Raw genomic sequence first — 14,987 nt, 5'->3', positions numbered from 1 at the left:
TCTTTGAGTGATAGGACATTAACAATAGCCCAGTTAGAAGCATTGCTCCATTTGCCTTCTACAGACTCATTGCAGTAACGACAGACAGCAGTTCAACTCAACCGGGAAACGACTCAACTTTCCCTGACAAAGATATATTAAGAAGTTTCTCCTTGGTTGTTTTAGGGTTCTAGCCCTTCATTATGCTAGAGCCTGTATGGGTTTAACCACATTGTTGAGGCAGAACATTTGTATCACCCTTGAAACACTGTAATGCTCAATGTTTTGGTTTCCCTGAGCTTCTTGGGGAGGATCTACCATAGCTGCTTGAAGCAGTACAGACATATTACAGCAGTTAAACATTTAGGACCGAATATATACATCAAGACCTTATTTATTTGTATTATGTTCATGAATAATGTGGGGTTACTAATTTAGAGGATCAAGATGAAAAATGCATTTTCTTCCTTGCAGCAGAACCCAGTTGGGGAAATGTCAGCTAGACGGATAGCTTTTAGAGAGGGAAGCTGAGCAGATGTGCAGGGAAACATTGTTCCTATCGATGCTTGTCTGTGTTTCAGCCTCGCTTATCATTTAGTTCACCGGAGTCAGAGAAAAAGTTAAACTTAGCACACTCCTGTCTATTGCTGGCAGTTTACCTTGTTTAAGCATATGGTGTAAAAGCCTTAAGGGATTGCGGGGCTGGCACTTGTAGTTTGGATTCATGTTGTATTGTTCTGCAAAATGCATAAAAAAATCTTTTATCTTGTTTTTAATTCAACTCAAGCTCAACTTAATTTGGGGGACCCCTTGTTAAATGGTGCAGTTCTTTTTTTCTTTTTAGATCTTCAGGTGGTTGTAAATAGAAGGCCACAATTTCACACTGAATAGGACTCATTCCCATGCCTTACTGACATTCCAGCTGTGTGTGTCACGACGTGTAAGGCCACCCAAAGTTGACTCCGGAGGGATACCTTTTGTTTGGCAACATCCATGTCCAAACATAATTCCAAATGCCCTGATGATTCACATTCCTTCCTTTTTTAATTTATTACTTCCTTGTACTTCCTGGTGTTTTCTCTTCATCTTTCTCCCCCATTCCCTAACCTTCTGCCACCCACACTGTCAACTCCTCCAACCTCCCCTTCTCTCATAGAAGCTTGGATTTAAAGTAAAGCACATGCAAGCTTTATTTATTTTTTACAAAAAATTAGGATTTCTATTGATATTAGTACAGCTCATTATTGGAAAGTTGAAAATGATATGCAATAAAATCATAAGGTCAATTGGACACCATTTAAGTGAAGTGAACTGGATTGTAATCATTCCTGACAAAATATTTTTAGTATACTTTTGTATTTAAGATCTGTTTTTTTTCTTTTTTTTTCTTCCTAAAATCAATTTAAACTGCCTCTACCGCTAGGGGGAGGGGGCTAAAAAATGTATTTATGTAAAAATTGCAATTCTTATCTTCTGGTTCTAAGTCAATAATTATTCTTTTTAAATACTAAAAGTTGGTGCAAGTTAAGCATGAATTAATGTAGTCTTTGGTCCTCGATTTGCCTTTGTGTATTTACATTATTGTAATCGGTTTAAATGGAGTAGGTCCGGGAGCATGTACTAATTCAAAAATCTATTTTGAATTGTTTTGAACCGAAAGTCATTTCTGAATCGAATCATGACCTCAAGAATCGGAATCGAATCGTGAGAACAAGATTCCCACAACTATTGTACACATCTTTGCAATGGTTGAACAACTTTCACTGGGGTGAATGTGCAGCCGTGTTTAGATGCATCATCCATTGTTTGACTGTGCCTGTTTTAACTCTTTTTGATTTTCACAATGTAGTTAACAGACAGCAGTTTTAAAAAAAATGCAAACAGCACATTTAATTGTTTGAAGTGTTTTAAGTGTGGCATTGTGTTCAGTGCAGTCATCAGGACTCACTGAAGAATACTCCAGAACCAAGCATTTGAATGTTTGCTAAAATTCAAATCAAGCAATGGAGCTGATGCATTGCAGGGACAATACTCTCCAGTAAATGACAAAAGGTGAACACACATCACCGCAAATACTGGATCAATGGTATTTGCAGAGTTACACAGTGACTTTATGACTTTAATGGGAATGTGAGTTGATGCATCATTCAGGATAGACTAAAGCTTTCTTTAATGCATCTTTTGCAGTGTAATGGGTAAACAGTGTCCCCAGAATTATAGATTAAGGGGTATTATTCTAATTTTGGACAGCCATTCTTTAAATGAACAATCAGGTTGGACAAATAGTCCAAACCACATGAGTTCCATTCTTAAAATGCGCTACTCTTCCATCTCTCTGAGCCAATATGTTTTGGCCATTTAAAATGCATCCATTACGACATTACGTTGATTTGAAGTGGCATAGATGAGAGAATCATCTCAATACGTCAATGTAACTTAAACATCCTGAGACATGGTGTCTGAGAGACAGAGTTGTATGCTCACAGGCAGGCATAAAGACTGCAAACTGCCGAACAATACTGCCGGCTGTATCTCTCTCTCTCTCTCTCACACACACAAACACACACACACACACACACACACACACACACACACACACACACACACACACACACACACACACACACACACACACACACACACACACACACACACACACACACACACACACACAATGAGTCCTTTGTACTCTCTCTCCCTGGGTACTGTAGGGGTGGGGTTTGCCTGGTCAACTATGCCAGCTAGTATGGGGCCAGCCCCCCCTGAGCTGCCCAGGAGCCCTCTTGGGGAGTGCGTTTGTGTGATGGGGAGAGTGAGACCTGTTTCTTTTTAATACACTGTATGTTGTCCCTGATTTTTGTGGGCAAAAGTTTGCACAGGGCACAGTTTGTAAAATGTACCTGAAAAGGTGCAGAAATGTGATGCTGCAAATGGAAAAGTCATGCTTAAGTCCTGATGCCAAGGACATCACTATGCATTAAAGGGGACATATTATGCAAAACTGACTTTTTCCTTGCTTTAGTTTGTATATTTGCGTATCCGGGGTGTCTCCCGACCCCTTAAACATGAGTTTTGACAACTAAGTCAATATTTAGTAACTGGCAGAGTCAGGAATTTAGTCTCTAAACGAGCCGTTTGGATTTTGACCGTATTGTGACGTCACAATCCGGTCTTTTGCATATTCTTGCATAGTCATTGCATATTCATGGCATATCCCCACCCACATTACGCCGGCTACCTGAACAAGGATCCGCCATTTTTTCTTACTCGCTTCACTTGTACTCGACAGCCTAACCGCCACCATGTACAAGCCGAAAGCCAAGCACTGCTGCTCTGTCATCGGATGCACGGGTCCTCATATGGGTCCACGGGGCCGCCTGGTGCCGGGGTCGTCTGGAGCTCGCCATGAGTCCGTCAGGCCCGAGAGTTCGGCCGGGGTTTTGAGCCTATAATCGGGGGGGTTACCGGCAGAGTTCCCGGTTCTCCGGTGCGGACTCTTGTGGCCCTGGGCGGGCCGGTGTTTTAGTGAGGACCACGGGCTTTTCACCATGGTCTGGGGGCATCAGGGCCGAGAGTTCGGCTGGGTTTTTGCGTCTATTTACCTGCGGGAATCCCCGCAACGCGTCCGAGGGTTTACGGGTCTATGGACGGAGCCGAAGTCCGGCTTCGCTGTGCGTAATTGTGGCGTGTCGCAGACCTGGACCGGCCGGTGCTTGGGCGAGCTCCATGGGCTTTTCACACAGCCTTGTGGGCACAAGTGGCCCGAGTTCGGCCGTGTTCAGCTGTCCGTTTCCCGGCTGGTTTGCGTGCGGCGCGTCTTGGCGTTTCGCGTTCGACGGAGAGTCCGCCTGTGTGGACTCTTGTGGACCTGGGCGGGCCGGTGTTTGACCGATGTCCGCGGGCTTTTCACACAGCCTTGGGGGCACAAGTGGCCCGAGTTCGGCCGCGTTCAGCTGTCTGTTTCCCGGCTGGTTTGCGTGCGGCGCGTCTTGGCGTTTCGCGTTCGACGGAGAGTCCGCCTGTGTGGACTCTTGTGGACCTGGGCGGGCCTGTGTGTTAGTGAGGACCGCGGGCTTTTCACCATGGTCTGGGGGCATCAGGGCCGAGAGTTCGGCTGGGTTCTTGTGTCTATTTACCTGCGGGAATCCCCGCGACGCGTCCGAGTGTTTTACGGGTCTACGGACGGAGCAGAAGTCCGGCTTGGGTGAGGTGCATGGGCTTTTCACACAGCCTTGTGGGCACAAGTGGCCCGAGTTCGGCCGTGTTCAGCTGTCTGTCTCCCGGCTGGTTTGCGTGCTGCGCGTCTTGGCGTTTCGCGTTTTTTCGACCAAAGCATGTTACTATCATTCCATTTAGACATCAAAGACCCATGTCAACAAGCAGAAATGAGCATAATATGTCTCCTTTAAAGCTAAGTGAACTGAGCTTAATAGTATATGAAACCATGTTTGTTAATTTGGAAAAGGAATCGTATTGTTGAGCTTGCAGCATGCCCATTGCTAGTCATTAAACTGAAGGGAAACCTTTTGGACTTGACTACTAACGGGCCAGTAACATCAATGTTGTTGACCTTCCGTTTACCTTCAGTTTAATTTACATTTAAATGATTGAATTGAATCAATTAACCAGAATCATATGATTTCGATGATGTCTCAAGGAGGCGATGAATAATGGACGCTGTGGTTCTAGTGGCTCAACACACTTTGGGTGTTAATGAAAACATTTAAACTGTAGTTGGTGTTTGTGGGGGTGCTGGTGTTAGAACAAATACGGTTTAAGAAATGATTGATTAAAGGAGCAAAACAGAAAAAAATCAGCTGCAATCTGATCTTAGATGGCGTGATCTTTTCCTGACATAGTAAAGCGCCCACTGAGCCATATCACATGATGTATCCAGCCACCTCACCTTCTTCTGTTCCTCCCGGCAGTCTGGGGCACTTCAGTCCACCATGGCAACCCTGTCGCTGTGCCTCATGGCGGGTTTGTAAGGTGTGTGTGTGTGTGTGTGTGTGAGAGAGAGAGAGGGAGAGATAGAGGGGGAGAGAGAGAGAAACTGAACATGTGAGAGAGAGATCTCCCAGTCCGAGGCAGAACACAGGCAGTAACTGGTACGATCCTCAGAAAGGGCAACACCTGTTCCAAATTACTTCATGTTAATATTTCCACATATCTCTCTATTGAAATCCATGAAACAGAAATCAGAGCATTTATACTTAAACTAAGCTCTGCTCAAAACGATATGTTGGAGGTGCCATTAAAACAGCCCAGACATTTGTTCAAGCCAGAGGAAAAAAGGATGAGCTTTTGAGCTTCTTCAGATGAGTTGGAATCAGAATCACCTGTTTTTTTGCATCTCTCTCAACGTACTTCCACAGAAATAGAAATAACGGCTTGGAACAAAGGCAATAGCTAGACAAAAAAAGGTTATGAATAGACAGGACTGTAATCGAGTAGTGAAACAAATAGGTATAAATTGATCAGAATGACTGCCTGCAGGAAGAAAGTGTTCTCGTGTCTGGCACTGCACACACTTGTTGTACAGAGCCAAAGTACCAGATATGTAGGGTCTACCAGAGGGGAGAACCACACCGTTTCTCGACTCGGGAGGAGGATAAATCCCAGATTAAAGGCAACTAAAAATATTTTGAGCAGAGCAGAAATGCAACATCAGAAGGCCTCATTTCAGATTGGCGTGAAGATCCCTCGACACACTGAGCACCCTAAACAACATGAGAAGCACACTCATATTGCAGACTCCTGTGTTATTTATTCTGAGGTTTTTGATTCCAGTTGCCTCTTCATTGCTTCCTTACTTAGTATTTGGGTTGTTCCTGATGGTGCATCATCATTTACACTGTAAATTTATTTTCATCACCACAACTTTATAACTTGTGTTTTCTTTATTCTCCTCGAGGAGGCAATTTTACCACTCCGATAACTAAGTCCTCTGTTTGTTTGTGTGTTTGTGTTTCCCTGATCAGAAAAAAGCAAAAGGCGAGGAGTTGTTTGACCAGATCATGTACCATCTGGACATCATAGAAAAAGACTACTTTGGATTGCGCTTCATGGACTCTGCACAAGTGCCGGTAAGATTGGAGATGCACGTTAAACAGTAATGCTTTATAATTTTGAATAGGGGTGAGTATTGGCAAGAACCTCGCGATACAATACGTATCACGATATCACGATATAACGATATAAATAAAGATTAAAACACAAGTACCTGTATATGTACATCAGATGATATTGATCAGAGGACAAATTGAGTGAAAACCTTTTCATTCAAAACAGCCTCTCCATTTTATCAATTCCCATGAAATTCACTGGAATAAATATTGAAAATATAATGAAAAGGATAAAATTCATTATATTTTGAGTGACAATGTACAAAATAATAAATAATAAAATAATAATAATAATAAATAATATTTCTCCTTTTGTGTCACTGTTTGAACACTGAACTGAAGAGGTCATATAAAAATAATGTAAAGGTATATGTGTAAACAACCGCGCACGTATCATCCTGTCCACTCAGCGCAGTTCACAGTTCGTGCACACGCCACAGATCCCACCTCCCCCCCATATCACAGGCACACGCCTCAAGCTAGGCATACGCTAAATGACGTTAGCAGTTGCTATCTAGTCATGCTGACGCGCCGCTCAACTCTCTGCCTCGCGAACGCTCTCGGAAATCTTTTAAACTGAATGTTGTCAATCTAAAATAAAGACAAATTCAGCAACTGCCTAGCTTATTTCTCGCATTAAATGTTTTCTGGAACACATTTCGGTGAACTATTTTCATAAAATAAGAGAAAGTTTCCAAACGAGCTGCCGTGTTGGTCTGTGTGAACTCCCGAGCAGAAAGGCCACCAGTGAAAGTGTTGAAAGCAGCCATGAAGTGTGCGCATGATTGTATGAAGGTGAGCACCTTTCAATCATCCTCCTAGTGGCAGCCCACCAAGCGTGCAATAGTGGCAAGCGGCGCATCAACTAGCATTTAAAACGCCCCTCTGGACACGTAGCATAGCCTACCTCTGTAGTAGCGTGAACTCCATGCAGTTTATCGATGACAGAAGACATGGGTGCGTTCACAGAATCTGGTGCACGTGGACTGACGAGCACTCGATGGGAGGGAGCGGAGGAGCTCTGTGGTAGAGGGGGAGGGGCGTGAGTGTTGTAAACGTTCGAAATCGGGCAGATGGAGTCAACTCCATCTGCCAGACTTGCCGACTGCGGCTCTTCGGGCCACCTACCGGAGTGGTAGTGGTACGCGTCTTTTTTTTTTTTTAAATCGATCTTAGGAGTTGAAAAATCGATATTGTATTGGGCATCAAAGTATCGCGATATATTGCTGTATCAATATTTTTACCCACCCCTAATTTTGAATTGTTTCAGGGCTCCAGACCAACTTTTTTTTTTTTTTTTTTACAGTTGTTGTGTTTCTTGTTTGTTTTTTGTAACGTTTCAATTCGGAACAAAGATGCTCCGACAGCAAATGCATCGTTCCCAGCCATGCTCTGTCATTTTGGCTGTTTTTTCATATCTGTGCCACGGAAATTGGACACGTCATTCCTTCAGAAACACACATGCTTTGGCCTGGTGGTGGGCTCTGGCTCGTAGAGATGATGGTCTGACAGAGAGTCAGTTATTTTGGACCAAGTTAATTCACTGAGTTGGGGGATTAACCCCTTGCAACAAACCAGAGACCGAATCAAACGACCGGTCCTTAAAACTACGACCACCAGACTGCCCGCTTTGCGACACTGGCTCAGCGTCGTAGACACAGGACCTCTTAGGGCACGACGGGAGACATGTGGTGAAGTGGTTAACTCTGAGGATGATGTCGTTTGTGTGTGTGCTAGGACAGGTGTTACGGGCACAACACCTTTTTTGTTATGAGAAAAAAAATCTATAGTTCTCTTCATTTTTTGGCGCTCGAGGAAGAGCAGGATAGCTACAGTTTCACATGTAGTAAATTAAGGCTTATATACTCGGTCTGTTTTATTTTTCAGCGAAAAATAATACTGGGTCAGAGACGAAGGCCCGCCTCTACCCTGCTACTGATTGGCTCAGACCATGGTATTTCCTCTTCGCTGGTGGGGAAAAAAACATTACGCTTCACAGACAGATGCACTGGTGTGACCAAGGAACATTTCTAGTCGCACTTAACATTCGCATGTGACTGGAACCCTTTGTTTCATGGAAAAGAAAAAAAAATACTGCTGTTATATTGCCATACTGTGGGTTGCTTGATTTCTTAAAAAAAGAAAAACATTGAAACATTTTGACAAATAAGTGTTGTTGGACATTAATGTCATTCCTGCGACTGACACCAGAATTGTATCCATGTGTTCAGTACTGCTATATTACATTTTATCATTTCCAGTCATCTTAGCCAGACTTAAGACTTCAGTCCAAAACACTATTCACCCATTGGAAGCTTTAACTTTTTCTTGCCTGTGAATGGGCTAATGGGATTGGTTATGGGACTCTTGTCAGTTCTGAGAGTCAAGCTGTGGTCTGACTGAGACGAACTGTTTTATGTCATTGGTCTGCCACTGACCCAGTTCCTTCACGCTGATACTCTGTGAAGGCCATGGAAGGAGGGAAAGCTGGTGGGAGGATGTAACTGAAGGGAGGGACGCTGGGGAGAAACTGGAGAGAGAGAGGGAGAGAGAGAGAGGATGAGGAATGTGGGGGAGAGGAGAGTAGAGTGCTGCGAGTTCCTGTGTTATCTCTCCAACGTTCATCCACACACACCAACACTACTGCCTCTCCTTGACATTTTTCATGCCTCGTAGAGCCTAAACTTCCAAGAAGAATTACACCACAGAACACTGACTTTAGCATGCGTGTTGTGTTCATGTGGATGTGTTTGTGTGCATTTGGCAAAGGACCTCCCAGAATTCAACTTCTCACTAATGCAACTGTCCACTTAGTTTGTGTTCAGTCATTCAGTTGCACATGTAAATATTGTTTGTTTGTGAATTGATTAATGGCAGGTATAAAGGTTGGGGAGCAAATGGACTTATTTCTTAACCTCATATCTATGTTGTTGAAGCTCCTCGCTCACTTTTTTTTTTTTTTTAATTGTTATCCCTTTATTTTGTTTCAGCACTGGCTTGATGTTACAAAAAGTATAAAAAAACAAGTGAAAAGTAAGTATACCTCCCAAAACATGAATAATTGCTTGCTATTAAAACATCCTATAAAAACAAATGCTCTGTTTTGCACTTCTGTATTATTAGACAAATGGTATGTGTAACTAAATATTTTTTTAATGACCAACAAGTTAAGTGTAATTGAATGCGGTGCACCTGGAAACGTTCATGACACAAAATGTCACCCTGGTATTTTTGTTATTGCATAATATATAATTATTAAAAGTGATAATATTTACTCTGCTGTCATGTTCTTTCTTCCGTTTTTTTTAGTCGGCCCCCCATACTGCCTTCACCTGAGAGTTAAGTTTTACTCCTCAGAACCAAACAACCTTCACGAGGAGCTCACCAGGTGAGTTCATGCTCCAATATTTACCTGACATTTTTCTTGCTCAGTCATATCTCCTGCCTTAAGCAGTTGCTATGCAAGTAAGTTATTTTGCTTGTTTGGTTTGTGTGTGAAAGAGAAGTGCTGTTTGTTTATAAAGACAAATTATTGTTTCTGTAACATATTCTATGAAGATGCAGAATTTGGTCACATCCCATCACCATATTAAACTGTATTCTTTTGTTTTTCTCTCAGATACCTATTTGTGTTACAGTTAAAGCAAGACGTCCTCAGTGGCAAGTAAGTATTTTCCTGCAATTTTACTTTTAAGTGCCATCCACCTTAATGAAGTACTATGCGCTGGATTTGATGTAGTACTCCAAATAAATAAACGAAGAGATGGTGAACGTGCCGTAACATTAAATACCTGGCGATAGCATGTCAGTTACATGTATTTACAGCTACGTTTTTGGTGCTGCTAGTAGATGATTGATGTAGAAGCATATCAAAACTAACAAGCTTGATCTACACTACTAGGAAATTAAAAATGGTTTCCTTTTTCATAAAACTTAAAGGAACATTTATCCACCTTATGAACGCATTCAGAGTAGTTCTCCAGTCTGATTGTCCAGGGCTTCTCACAGGGGGAAATACTCACTCCGCACTTGAGTCAATGCTTTACTGGCCCTTTAACAGTCATTATTGTTGAGTAATGCATTTTATTCATCATAATAAAGTAGCCCAGCAAATGTCCTGTCATTTAACTGACCTTACCACTTCATATTATTAGTATTCAGCCAGTTTGACTCAGTAAACATCATAGGGGGATTTTAATGGCCTATGGCAGTGTTTTAGTGTTTGACTCTTACCATGTCTGTATTTTCAGGCTAGAATGTCCATTTGAAACAGCAGTGGAGTTGGCCGCCTTCTCGCTACAGGGTAAGCATAGCAAGGGTCCTGGGTGTGCTTCAACTCTGTGTTGATCTAAACTAAATCCAAAAAATGTTGGCAAATTGTAGGCTATGTCAATATATATATATATATATATATAGTATCAAAATATGTTCCCCAATTCTTACAGTACACTAACCCCTTTTTGTAATCCAGATCTTTAGCATTTATTGACAAGACAGCATGCATCAGCGGGTTTGTGTCACTGTAGCTTTGGCACCAGGCAGTAGCCAACAAGCAGATGAAAAGTTTCCCTTCAAACAGTGGAATTTCTAAAGTAACAGGCAGACGACTTTATGGCTATGTTTTCTTAAAAACAAAACATGTATCAATTTAAAACATTGATGTTGACCCATTTACAGCGCCAATGTCATAGATTACACTCATTAATTGTGGCAGCCCTACATTCCTTTGCAGAGTTGAGATATGTACTGTGTTCACTACACATAGCCTCAAAAGGCCTGTGGATCAAACATTTAGCATGTGTTTCTACCAGTTAGTGTGGCGAGAGTCAGACAAGCAGGTTTTGTTTGGAACATAGTACATTTGCATACCAAAAATCTGCAGTGACTATAAGACCCTAAGTGCTACTTAATGTTCGTCCACATAGCTTGAATCTCTTCCAGTCCTACCACCTGCCCAACTGCTCCCAACCCCCACTTGCTTTGTAACCGTTGAAGCCATAAAATACTGTCCCGACTTCTCATCTCATCTGAACTGCGTCTCAATAAGGCTCACTAGAGCCATATATTCAATAGCCCAGCTGCAGGACTGGACCATGTGTTCCTGTTCCACAAGAGTTTGTCTTGATCTTTTTGAACCAGTCATGGCTGTCTTTGTGAATCACCGTCCTCTTTGACTAACCCTCCTGGCATCATAGCTGCCATGGGCAGCTGAGCCACACAAATCCCTCCGCTACACAATAAGACTGCAAAACAAAGAGTGCTGTAGCTTTGGGTAACAGCAAAATGAATGAGATTTCAGACATGTGTCTGAGATGTGATTTTCCCGTACTGCATATAGTGAGTGAAAAATTCTGACTTTTAAAATAACTTTGGAATTGCATTAAGAGGCACCAGCGGAGGAGGGTGGGGTTAGGGTTACTGCTACAGATTCCAAAAGGAGAACCGGAACGATGTTGTTGGGAAAAATATATTTGGGGTTCTCTTCCTGCCTATTGCCACTTACACTTTCACTAGAAAATTGACAAATAATAGGTTCCATGACTGAATAAAATATTTGGAACATTATAACGTTAAAAACACAATGTAAATGGAGAGACACTCTATACTGATAAAGCGTAAGAAATAATATATTTACTGTCTCTAATTGTTAGAAACACAATATTTCACTGCAAGAGCACTATAGAGAGGGCTGCTTCAAAAGAACAAAGTGTGAATCATTAGAGATGTTTATTGAATGGATTGCGTGCACCAACTGTTTCTCACACACACACACACACACACACACACACACACACACACACACACACACACACACACAGTCACTGTGGGGTAAATGCCAGCTCATTAGTGCTCCATCCTCTTTGGAGGCCCCCTAATCCAGCACCCTCTCTGTCTTCTCTCTTTCCTTCGGCTGAACTTCCTGCCTTCGTTTTCCTTTATTATTAGGGTCCAAGCCAGCGTCAACGTCGGGCTGTGAAGGCCCTTCTTGTAATTGTGTAACTAACTATTCTTACGCAGCTTCGACTGCCTTTTTGGCTGCCTTATCATATTTAGAAGTTGAGAAAAATTGGCGTGCGCATGTCAACTGGTGAACATTTTTTTGAATATAAAGGTTTCGTATTCGGCCACAAAAAAGTAGGCTTGCTAGCGCCACCTAACATATTTTTAGGCCACGCCCCTCACACAGTGACTCCAACTGACATAACATTTTGCACACACATGCAGGTGAGTGTGCTCTACAAAATTGCCATTGGGACTACTAAAGTGTGTGTGTGGTGTGTGTGTGTTGTGTGTGTTTCAGCTGAGCTAGGTGATTGTGACCCATTAGAACATAATCTGGACCTTGTGTCAGAATTTCGCTTCATCCCCGGCCAGACAGAGGACGTGGAGCTAGCGATATACAACGGATGGAAGGAGTGCAGGTACGATTTTTAAAGTCACCAAATAAAGCAGATGGTAATGAATGTATATGCTTCATTCTGTAGTGTGTGTGCTGTGTGGGCTTGGGCTGGGCCGGGGACTGCATGGCAACACTGAACATTCCTTCTTTTTCATCCTTCCGGCTTGGAGCTTCAGTAATATTTTTTGACATTTTTTACTATCTTTTTTCTCCCTCTCGCTTCTTTCCTTCAGAGGTCAGATGCCAGCCCAAGCTGAAATTAACTACCTGAATAAAGCAAAGTGGCTAGAAATGTATGGAGTGGACATGCATATGGTCAAGGTAACTGACACACATTCTTTCTCACCAGCTTGTCCTGTATATCCTGAATCACAAGTGTCCTTCATGATTGAAGGGAAGTGGAAGGATTGTGCATAACATACATATGTGAGAGGGTCATAATGTTGTCTCATTTGGTGTTACTTTTTTTCTTTCTTTTTCCTTTCATGCCTGTCATGTAGGCAAGAGATGGTAATGAGTACAGCCTTGGTTTGACACCCACTGGAGTTCTTGTGTTTGAAGGAGAAACCAAGATAGGCCTCTTCTTTTGGTATGAGTGCTAATATCCTAATTTACTGAAATTTGTATTGCAATGCTTTATAGAAACACCTTTGTGGTCTCATGATTTCTTCTTCTGTGTTTTTGTTGGATGTGGGTTTTTTTTTAACTGGTGTAGGCCCAAGATCACTTGTCTGGATTTCAAGAAGAGCAAACTGACGCTTGTGGTGGTGGAGGATGATGACCAGGTGAACATGAGCACGCACACACACACACGCACACACACTTTATATAGCAATGACACAATCGCAGTTCTCCATACATGCTGTACCTCATTATAATGAATGTACTGCCACACTTTAAAGAAATGTACAAACAAGAAATATTCCTCTTTTGTCAGAAGCAATGCCTTAGCCCAAAAGGAGGCTGCTTCCAAATCAAAATGAAACAAGGCTTATTATTGTACTACCCAGAGGCTAGTGTATATGAGAGGAGGAGAGTCTGTTTATGTCCATCCTGGAGGTCTGTGAGTGAGGTTAATAAAGAAGTCTGCCCCCTCTGGTATTTCTGGTATGCACCATTCTCGGACTCCTTCACTCTCTCACACACACACACACACACACACACACACACAATGCTATGTCCTAAACAGTTAGATACTGCACGCTACTCTTCACTACAGGGCTTTACTCTAACAAGATGCTTGTTTATCTCACACACACAAAGCAAGAGCATCAGAGATGAACCCAAAAGAGAGAAGGCTGGCTCTTGTCAGCGGTGTATGCATTTTGAGATTGAAATCCTGTCTGCCCTCTGTAACAGTGGCTTGAGGAAGTGAAAACGTATCTTCCCATTAGAAAAGAATTCTAAGGACAGGTGACTCGTTGGAATTCTGAGAATACACGGCATGTCTGTTAGCTTGTGTGTGCTTCTGTCACTGTGTTTTGGCAATAAATTCCTTCTGTCACAACGATTGGAGGACTTTGGGAAGACCCCACATCCTATAAATTGTAAAAAAAATTTGATTTGTCCTAAAAGGGCATGAGAGAGGACCTGGGATCAGTCATGAACAACAATATGGCACTCTGTCAGCTGAACAGTAACAAACAAAGCAGGTTTTACTGTGGATCTGTTACTTGAAAACCATACAGTAACATTTTACATACCTATTGTTGCTCTCTTTTACTTGCATTACTGGCACAGAAAAGTCTGTAGGCATTAGGTGTTTCCTGTTAGGTTTTATAAGGCTGCATCAGAACACACACGCAAAGATTTCCCACAGACTTAAATTGAAGGCTGTGCATCAGCAAACTCTCAATGCTCCCTGGACATGCTACTCTGTATAGAGTAGGGTGAGATAGTCAGGGGTCCTTTTAAGGCAGGATGTAGATTTAAAAGATCCGGAAGAAATTAAATAAACTGAGGTAGTGCCTGTACACTGCAGTGCAGCCATTCATTTATCACACATTGGTCTCCTCCTTCCACAAGTGAGAGCTAGCACATGAACTCAACTGAAGATATGTCTGCTAGGACTGCAGGAGTTTCAAATGACTCAAGTGTTGAATTTGTGCCGTGTGGTCTATTCTGTAAATGACATGTTGTATGCTACAGAAAACTTATCCCATTCTCTGTATCACCAAAATAACCTTACAACAATCCTCCTCAGGGCAAAGAACAGGAGCACACCTTTGTCTTCAGGATGGACCATCCCAAGGCCTGCAAACACCTCTGGAAATGTGCTGTGGAACACCATGCTTTCTTTAGGCTGAGAGGGCCGGTACACAAGAACTCTGCACGCCCTGGATTCATACGCATGGGATCACGTTTTAGATACAGGTAACATACCGATGTCCTGGCCGATCAAAGGGTTAAAGATGCTTTGGATGAGCCACTTTTTTTCTCGTCTCAGTGGGTGGGTACACAAGGGTCCTTTCTTTTATATGAAA

At 42.5% G+C, this 14,987-nt stretch overlaps 1 protein-coding gene across 5 annotated transcripts in view; it reads left to right on the top strand.

Moving 5' to 3' along the window:
- epb41l5 (erythrocyte membrane protein band 4.1 like 5) overlaps positions 1-14,987 on the top strand; it is a 34,858-nt gene that overhangs the window by 3,056 nt on the left and 16,815 nt on the right. For all 5 annotated transcript variants that reach the window (XM_084022313.1, XM_084022312.1, XM_084022310.1 and 2 more), the window contains exons 3-12: positions 5,961-6,065; positions 9,095-9,137; positions 9,414-9,492; positions 9,724-9,768; positions 10,355-10,407; positions 12,406-12,526; positions 12,738-12,825; positions 13,005-13,093; positions 13,220-13,289; positions 14,708-14,877. In XM_084022313.1, the coding sequence (XP_083878439.1) occupies positions 5,961-6,065; positions 9,095-9,137; positions 9,414-9,492; positions 9,724-9,768; positions 10,355-10,407; positions 12,406-12,526; positions 12,738-12,825; positions 13,005-13,093; positions 13,220-13,289; positions 14,708-14,877 (863 nt within the window). The remainder of the gene's footprint in view (positions 1-5,960; positions 6,066-9,094; positions 9,138-9,413; positions 9,493-9,723; positions 9,769-10,354; positions 10,408-12,405; positions 12,527-12,737; positions 12,826-13,004; positions 13,094-13,219; positions 13,290-14,707; positions 14,878-14,987) is intronic.

The sequence above is a fragment of the Eutrigla gurnardus genome, assembly GCF_963514095.1.
Source record: "Eutrigla gurnardus genome assembly, chromosome: 12".
Taxonomy (NCBI): domain Eukaryota; kingdom Metazoa; phylum Chordata; class Actinopteri; order Perciformes; family Triglidae; genus Eutrigla; species Eutrigla gurnardus.
Note: the sequence above shows the minus strand (reverse complement) of the source record. Positions and strands in the feature narration are given on the sequence as shown.